This window comes from Vicugna pacos, chromosome 9 (genome assembly GCF_048564905.1).
Source record: "Vicugna pacos chromosome 9, VicPac4, whole genome shotgun sequence".
Classification (NCBI taxonomy): Eukaryota; Metazoa; Chordata; class Mammalia; order Artiodactyla; family Camelidae; genus Vicugna; species Vicugna pacos.
This window is the reverse complement of record NC_132995.1, coordinates 8,886,280-8,895,021: the sequence shown is the minus strand read 5'-3', so window position 1 is coordinate 8,895,021 and position 8,742 is coordinate 8,886,280. Positions and strand designations below refer to the sequence as shown.

Here is an 8,742-nt window from a genome sequence, read left to right as displayed (position 1 = left end):
CGATTGGGACAGGGAATCAGGAACCATTCAGACCCTCCTGCTCTGCTTCAGACCTGCTGTGTGACCACGAGCCAGGCCCTCTCCCTCTCTAGACCTGTGGGATTCGAGGACTTTCAAGAGCTTCTCCCTCTGTGCCCCAAAGGGGCCAGGCTCTGCATTGGGAGGGAAGTGCCAGGAACTCAGGTTTAGGAAGCAGCTAGGGGAAATCTTACCAGTGGGTGCTTAAGAGTTGGAGGCTGTGGTGCCCAAAATATCCTAATTAGACTCTTGAACTACATTTCCTAACTGGGCGGCCAGGTAAGCAGCTTACCCCTCCGAGCCTAGGTTATAATATTGTACACTGTTGAGCAGGTAGGGATAGGTTTGCAAAGCTTAGAGCTCCCCACCAATGGAAGTTGTCATTTAAACAACACTAAGGTTTTTCAGGGAGTTTCACCGAACCAGGCAGCTCTCAGAAGTCAGGAAGAGAAGGGAATTCTGGGTTTGCATTTCTTGCGAAGGAATCTTGGGCAACTCACAATCTATCATTTTCCTCTTATAAAATGAAGATTTTTCCTCCTTTAACCTTCCACAGCTGTTCTAAGGATTGCAGATCTTGTATTGAAAGGCTTAGTACAAGAGCTGACATACAGTAAGTGTTAAATACATGGCATCTATTATTATTATTACTACTACTATTATCATCGTTATCATTATTACTATTATTATTTATCCCCAGCCCCCCGCAAACATTATTTCTGACTACGGATAAGGAGCGGAAAGCAGAGGCTACCAACACCATCAGCAACTGGGACCCTTCACCCTAAGTTTCATTCCCCAGCCCCTCCAAACCCACGTACCTCCCAAACGCTGGACCTGGGGAGGCATTAGGGTCCAAGACACACAGCCTTTGTCCATCTGGGAAAAGTGAGAGGTAAACATTTTTCAAGCTCTAACAGCGAGTCAGGGTAGAAGCTGGTATAAACCTCGGGACTCCACCCCCACTTCCACTTTCACCTGGAGCATCAGAGCCCCTCCCATCCGGCCCAGGACTCAGTTTCCCCGCCTATGTGACTACACGACACAAGCCTGGGTCTCTTTTTGGAGATTTGACCTTCCTCTCGAGAGAGGGCGCTGCACCACCAGGAGAAATGGGGGGGAGGGATTGCCAGAAGTGAGAGGCACCCTCTACTAGGGTCTTCCCCGCCGGGGTCCTCCCCTGGGCCAGGCTAATTGCCTATTAATACCAGCCCCCGGGGAGGCGCCACGCTGCGCAGGCGCGGGCAGGTTCCGCAGGCGCGAGGGGCGAGCGCGCGAGCGAGCGAGGGATTCCCTCTGACGTAATTGCTAGGATACCAAACAAACACTCAGCCGCGCCGGCCGAGCTCCTTATATGGCTAATTGCGTCACAGGAACTCCGGGGAGACCAAGCCGGGATCCCCTCCCGCCGAATGCTCCAGAACGCAGCCCCCAAGACCCCCAAGGCTGTGAGGGGGATGCAGGTGATCAGATCGATGCTAGGGCAGACCTCTTGCCGGACGGCGCGGGGCCGGGTTCACTAGGGCCGGAGATATTGAGAAGTTTGTGGCGCGCTGGCCGGATGACGTAAGCAGGGGGGCCGGGCCCTGGGTATATAAATACAGGCTGGCGGTTCTGAGCTTCATTCATAAGACTGAAAGCTACGGCCAAGGCAGGGACACGCGGAGCTGGGACTTGATTGTTGTGGTTGTTCTTCTTGGGGGCTGTGAAATTCGGTTTATTATTTTTTTCCGGAAAGTTTTTGGAAAGCTTCTTCTAGATAATTCTACATTTTATTTTGGAAGATCGACTTACTTTTTTTCTTCTTCTTTATTACTCCCCTCCCCCCGTGGGACCCGCCGGACGCGTGGAGGGGACCGCACCCGAAGCAGATTCTGTACAGCGGGACAAAGCTTGCCACCTCTGGGGGAGCGATCCCCCCTCGCCCCTGGTCCTACGGAGCCTGGACTTCCAGGAGGCACAGCGGCATCTTGTGGGGGCCTGGGCTCCGCAAAGGAATTACACAGAAACTTTGCCATTGTTGGAGCGGGACGCTACCTTCACCCCGAGTTTCCCCGGACAGCGTACTCTGGGGACGCGCTCGGCTCACCCCGGACTCGCACCTTTCTTCTCCCACCCGGCCATAGCCTTGGCTTCCCGGCGACCTCAGCGTGGTCACAGGGGTCCCCCTGTGCCCAGGGAAATGTTTCAAGCTTTCCCCGGAGACTACGACTCCGGCTCCCGGTGCAGCTCCTCACCCTCTGCCGAGTCTCAGTATCTGTCTTCGGTGGACTCCTTCGGCAGTCCACCCACCGCCGCCGCCTCCCAGGTAAGGTCCAGAGGGTCGGGGTGCTGCTTTGTGTTTATACAGTTTTTAAAGGCAAGGGGGGGAGAGAGTAATACCCCCACCCCAAATAAAGTAGCGTCAAAACCCAAGATCTGAGAGGGAATAGGCTCACGGCGCACTTTGCAAACTGCTGAGTCCAGACGTACTTGCAATTGGTTGTGTGCGTGGAGCGCAGGGAGGGAACACAGAGGGGTAGGCTTTGGGGGTGGGGAGAGTGAGCTGTTTCATGCAACGTGTATGCGGTAGCAGGGGTAAGAACTTTAAGCCAGCTCGGGGACGGCTCCCTACTCAGGTCACCAACCTGAAGCTAGCGCAGTTAAGCAGGTGGGGGAAATCCCGGAGAAGCTTTCAGTAGCCTCCTCTCTTTTCCTCCTCCATCCGAGCGCCTACTCCAGCGCCAGGTCACCCTCTACCCAGCGGGAAGGCGGGCCTCGAACCCTTGGTCACGCAGCCTCCGCCTCCTGCGCGGAGACGTAACGGGGGACCCGTGCGTAACGGCTGACGCGCTGGAATCCTCCGTCTGACGCGGGGCACGCACGGCGCGTGGCGCCCCCTTCGTCCGCCCCGCCCCTGACGTCCCGGGAGCGTTCTATTTTGGAACGCCGGGGCCACGTTGCTAAGGGAGGGGGCAGTCCGGCGTTCCGATTGGCCGTCGCGGCAAGAGCTTCGGCCAATCAACTTTCCCTTCCTATTTGTAGGGCGCAGTTTCCTTCCCCCAGTTCGTCCCCGGAACCCGTGGTTCTTCAGCGTTAGGGTCTCTTTTATGGGCTTCTAGAGGCTGAGCGAGAGGATTCCAATCGCGAAAGGAGCGATCCGCTGCGAAACAATGAGTCCGCACGGACCTTGCAAAGATCCTGTCCCTCCGCTCTCTGGGTCAGAGGGTGTCTGTGTGTCGGGATTTCTTTGGGAGACATGGTGACCGTCACCCGCTTCTCCAGGCACACACAGGCATATTCCCACTCCCTCTACTCCGGACGCCCGGTGTCTCCGGCGTGTCTGAAGACGGGACTAGAACCGCTAACCCTAGGGGAACCAGCCAGGTGGTCTCCTGGAGCCCCGCCCCCTCTGGATTTCCAGGACGTTGATTGGCCACCGTGCCAGCCCATCCCTCACCACGCCCCCTGGGAGAGTAGTTAAGCCTTCCGAGCAGTTCTAGGATTACATTTGGGGGGTGGGGGGAGATGAGCGCTGCTTGGGCTTGGGGTCTCAGGACCTACACCGTTCCCCCTCCGCTGCAGTCTAAGGGAGCCCGGCTCCTCACTTTCTCTACTTGTCTGCTCATCGTAACCTGTCACTTATCAGTCTCACTCTGGGGAGAGACAATTACTTGAAACGTTGTTCTAAACTCCTAGGCCCGTCCCCCAACACCCTTTTAACTGGGACCCCCGCCCCTGCATGGGGTCTCATGGACCCTCCCAATCCCTCATCCCTTTGCTCAGAGGGGTGTGTATCTGTGTGTGAGTGTAGAGGAAGGCTTGGCCTAAGGCCTCTCCCTCTCCCTCCCCTTGCCTCTGGGGTGGGGGTGGGGTGTTGTGGCTGTGTGTGTGGCTGTGACTCCATCCCGGGGGTTCTGTCACCGGCTGTGTCCAGCCTCCTCCCCACCCCCCACACCTAAGAGTCACCAACCCGGGGTGTGATTCACCACCCGCTGGAACCGTGCAACCTTTCCCCGAGGAAGAAGGAGGAGGTAGAAGCCAGTTGCACAGAAATCCTCTCATTAACCACTGCGTCACGGTGTAGTGGAAGGGTGGGTGTTGTGGCTTTTTGCCTGTGACACACACATCCACACCCGCTCGCCCTGTGCTCACTCACGGGGTCGGTGTGTGTATGTGTGTTGGGTGTGTGTGTGTCGGTGTCTCTGTTTGTGTGTCTACGCCTGTGTGTGTATGTGTCACCCCGTAGGAGTGCGCCGGTCTTGGGGAAATGCCCGGTTCCTTCGTGCCCACGGTCACCGCGATCACAACCAGCCAGGACCTCCAGTGGCTCGTGCAACCCACCCTCATCTCTTCCATGGCCCAGTCCCAGGGGCAGCCACTGGCCTCCCAGCCCCCGGCCGTCGATCCCTACGATATGCCAGGAACCAGTTACTCCACTCCGGGCATGAGTGGCTACAGCAGTGGCGGAGCAAGTGGCAGTGGTGGGCCTTCCACCAGCGGAACCACCAGTGGACCTGGGCCTGCCCGCCCAGCCCGAGCCCGGCCTAGGAGACCCCGAGAGGAGACGGTGAGTAAGGGGCATCTGAACTTGGTCTGGGGTGGGAGTGGGGATGAAGGGAGAGAGGCAGGAACTTTTTCAGTACTGGGGGGAGGGATCACCTGCAGCCTAAATGCTGCAGAAACCCTATCATCCTTGCCACAGCCAGGAGGACCAGAGGGTCCTTTTCTCACTCCTGGGGGCTCTTGGAGAAGAGGAGGTTTAGGATGGATTGGGAGGTATGCTGTGTCCCCAGACCTCATGGCCTCTTTCTCCCCTACTCAGCTCACCCCAGAGGAGGAGGAGAAGAGAAGGGTTCGCCGAGAACGAAACAAACTGGCAGCAGCGAAGTGTAGGAACCGGCGGAGGGAGCTGACTGACCGACTCCAGGCGGTGAGGATAGTCCCTGGTGCGGGGTGGGAGAATGCTGAAGTGGGGCGCTATCCCCCCATCATCTGGTATCCAGCACCACCTGTGCCCTTATCCTGGACGGAGAACCAGAGGTTCCACATGTGGAACTAGATACAGACGGGGTCACCCATCTCACACACGCAGACCCTCACTCCTGGCCACTCCCTGTCCTGGTTTATGACCTCCTCGCCTCGCCCCCCTACCAGTCTCCTGGTCTTCGTTTCATCCTGAGGGGACATATGAGTGACCTTTAATAGAGGACAGCTCCAGTCATTTCCTCTTTTTTGGTCTTGGGAAAGCGAGAACCCATTTTTGCCTCAGTTTCTCCATCTCTTCAGCCCCTCTTGGAATCTCCCAGGTTCCTTGTAGCTTTCACATCCTGGAGAGTATGTGAAATGAAATCCTTTAATCCTACGTCAATTCCCCATCACCTGCCCCAGCCACCTGTAGTTCTCAGGTCTTGAGCTGATGGCCTCTACCCAGGTTCTCCTCTAATTTTATGCCCAACCTCAGCCAGAGAGTTTTCTACCTTATGCTTGCAGGGTGACCTGTTACCGTTTAAGGAAATCAGGGAAAGCTACTTTCCTGGGCTATCTGGTCTTTATCCTGGGAGGCAGAGGCGGAAGGGTCACAGAGGGGAATAGGTGGCCTTAGAAACAAATAACGATCATTGATTCATTCAACAAACCTCTGAATGCATCTTGCAACCAGAGACTTCCCATGTATACCTGGTCCTTTCCCAACCATCCACTTGACAGAGAGGGAAACTGAGACTTCTAGGAGACAAGACCCTTGGCCCAAGTTCCAGAGCACACCAGGCCTCCATCTCAGGGGGTCTTTCAGTCCAGAGCTGCCTTCCAGCCCTGGGCGTCGGCAGCCAGTCTAGGGGAGACCATTTCAGCCATGACCCACCTTCTCTAGTTGCTCACTGCCTTTTTCTCCTTCCTCACTCTCCTCCGCAACCCGGCCACCGGGGACCTCAGGAGACAGACCAGTTGGAGGAAGAAAAGGCAGAGCTGGAGTCGGAGATCGCCGAGCTCCAAAAGGAGAAGGAACGTCTGGAGTTTGTGCTCGTGGCCCACAAACCGGGCTGCAAGATCCCCTACGAAGAGGGGCCTGGGCCGGGCCCGCTGGCGGAGGTGAGAGATTTGCCGGGGTCAGCATCCACTAAGGAAGATGGTTTCAGCTGGCTGCTGCCGCCCCCGCCACCACCGCCCCTGCCCTTCCAGACCAGCCAAGACGCACCCCCCAACCTGACAGCTTCTCTCTTTACACACAGTGAAGTTCAAGTCCTCGGCGACCCTTTCCCCGTTGTTAACCCTTCGTACACTTCCTCGTTTGTCCTCACCTGCCCGGAGGTCTCCGCGTTCGCCAGCACCCAACGCACCAGCGGCAGTGACCAGCCTTCCGACCCCCTGAACTCGCCCTCCCTTCTTGCTCTGTGAACTCTTTAGACACAAAACAAACAAACACACAAGGGAGAGAGATTTGGAAGAGGAGGAGGAGGAGAGAGAGGGAAAGAGACAAAGCCGGTGTGTGGCCTCCCTGCCTCTCCTGTCGGACCCTCTGCTACCACTGCCATCGGACAGGAGGACTTCCTTGTGCTTTGTGCTGCCTCTTGTTTCTCTGGCCTGGCGAGGCCAGAGAGCTGGTGACTTTGGGGACAGGGGATAGGGAGGGGATGGACACCCCCAGCTGCCGGTTGGCTCACTCACTTCAACCCAAGCTCTGGGGATGGGGTGGGGGGTGGGGGGTGATGCCCACCTTCGGGCAAGAGGGAACGGGGTGCAGGCGGTGGGCGGTGGGGTGGGCTGGAGTCCTTTCCAGAGAAGCCTAACAAGGAAACGCCACAGAGCTCCCCCACCCAGGGTCGCCCACACCCACCCTTCAAGGGGTAACCAGGCTGGTTCTCCCTGCTCCCCCGACCTTAGCCTATGTATCCAACATTTCCATGTGGTTAGAGCTTCCTCTGAATTGAGCCCCCCTTTAAAGGGAAGCTGATGCTCCCCTATGATAATCTCCTTCCCCCCACCCAGACTTAGTCTGAAATGTGAACCTCCCTCCCTGACCGTCCAGCTGCTCTTCCCAGCAAAACTGGCTCTGGTTTAAAACTCCCGCCTCCTAAGGATGCCCCACGTTCAAACCCCAGCCCTCCGGTCTGATTACAGTATTATTCCCCTCTCCCCACCTTCAGCCTCCCCTCCTGGCCTTCCTTGTTGGGCCTCTCTGATTCAGGCAGCAGGGGGCGATGTGATGCCTGACCTGCTGGAGAGTTTTATACTGTGAAATGAGTTGGCCGGATCGTGGGGGGAGAGAACTCTTGCGGAGGGATTGTACCCCTACTCCCCAAAGCCTTTCCGTGGTTTCCCCTACCCTCCCACCACATGCCTCCTTCCTCCCCTCAGAGTGAGTTAGACTCAAGGGGGTGACAGAATGGAGAGGGGTGTGACCGTTATCCATCCGCGTGGCCCCTCTTCTCCCCCCAGACCAATCCCTGGCCTTTTTCTGCAAGGTCTGGAACCCCAACCCAGCCTAGGACGCCAACTTCTCCCTCCCCTCGGCACCCCACATCCTTTCTAGAAAGGAAGCAGGGGAGATTGCCAGAGGGCCCGACATTTGTCTGGAGATTGAAAGGCTGAGGCTTTGGCCCCCACCCTCCATATTTTTGGACTGGCAAACTCGAAGGGGCTGGGCTCCCGCCACCCCAGCTTCCCCCCAGCCCCAGCCCCGATTCTTGGTTTTGGCTCCTGCACCCCGCCTTCCCTTGTGCTTCAACTCATGAGAATTTTATCATGAGGCCAATGGATTTTTTTTTTAATATCGGGTGGGTCACGCCGCCCTCCGTGCTGCATGGAAAACATTCCACCGCCCCGTCCCGCGGCTCCCGCCCCGAACCCAGCCCCACTCCTGTGCCTATTTATCCATTTCCTGGTTTCCGAAAGGCACTTATATCTATTATGTATAAATAAATATATTATATATGGGTGTGTGTGTGCGCGTGTGAGTGTGTGAGCGCTTCTGCAACCTTGGCCTAGGTCACGTTGGCCCTCAAAGCCATGCCATTGAATTGGAAACACTGCTTCTGGAGACTTTGAGACAGCTTGTCTCTGGCTGTCTCTCTCTGTAGCTGTCTCTTTTCTAACTGTCTCGGCCCTTCTGGTTGTTTCTGGCCGTCTCTGGCTGCCTCCTTCCCGCTCCGTCTTTCCTTGTCCTGTCTTTACCAGACCTTTTCCATCTGTCTCCGTCCTGAGGTCCCTGATCCTCCAGCCGTCTCCCAACTCTGGGTTCGTTGGGGACCTGAGATTTTATTTTTGTGAGTAAGCCTGAGGGATTATAGATTTTCACAATCTGTATCTTTGAGAATTCTGGGTGTGAGTGTGAGACTGTGAGCAGGGCCTGCCCCTGCAGACCACCATTTATTGACTCCCCAACCCCCACCCCCATGCTGTATTTGTGATTTTCTTTGTATTTTGCACCTGACGCCCGGGGGGTGCTGGGGCTGGCTGGCACTGGGCTGCTACCCTCCCCCTCGTGGTTCTGCACTGTCGCCAATAAAAAGCTCTTAAAAATGCATCCATCAAGCTTCAGGTTCTGTTTACTCCTGAAACCCATTACCTGCCTCCCTTTCTTCCTTTCAGCATGAAGGAGTGAGGTTAGATTGCTGTGGGACTACACACACACACACACACACACACACAGGAAATCCTACCGGTGAATCAGCCTACAGCAGGATGGAGGGACTCTAGACAGTCAGGAGAACTTCCAATACACACAGGCTGTGCCTCCTCCTAGAA

The 8,742-nt window shown here is 56.5% G+C and overlaps 1 protein-coding gene across 2 annotated transcripts; it reads left to right on the top strand.

Moving 5' to 3' along the window:
• The first annotated feature begins 1,546 nt into the window (after window positions 1-1,546).
• FOSB (FosB proto-oncogene, AP-1 transcription factor subunit) lies at window positions 1,547-8,519 on the top strand. 2 transcript variants are annotated; one of them, XM_006208564.4, is made up of 5 exons: window positions 1,547-2,326; window positions 4,247-4,567; window positions 4,823-4,930; window positions 5,932-6,087; window positions 6,228-6,701. In XM_006208564.4, the coding sequence occupies exons 1-5, from the start codon at window positions 2,201-2,203 to the stop codon at window positions 6,228-6,230; spliced, it is 714 nt and encodes a 237-aa protein (XP_006208626.1). In that variant the 5' UTR covers window positions 1,547-2,200; the 3' UTR covers window positions 6,231-6,701. The 2 variants fall into 2 exon arrangements, with proteins under 2 accessions (XP_006208626.1, XP_006208624.1); XM_006208562.4 differs by having other exon boundaries at window positions 5,932-8,519.
• Window positions 8,520-8,742: the final 223 nt, after the last annotated feature.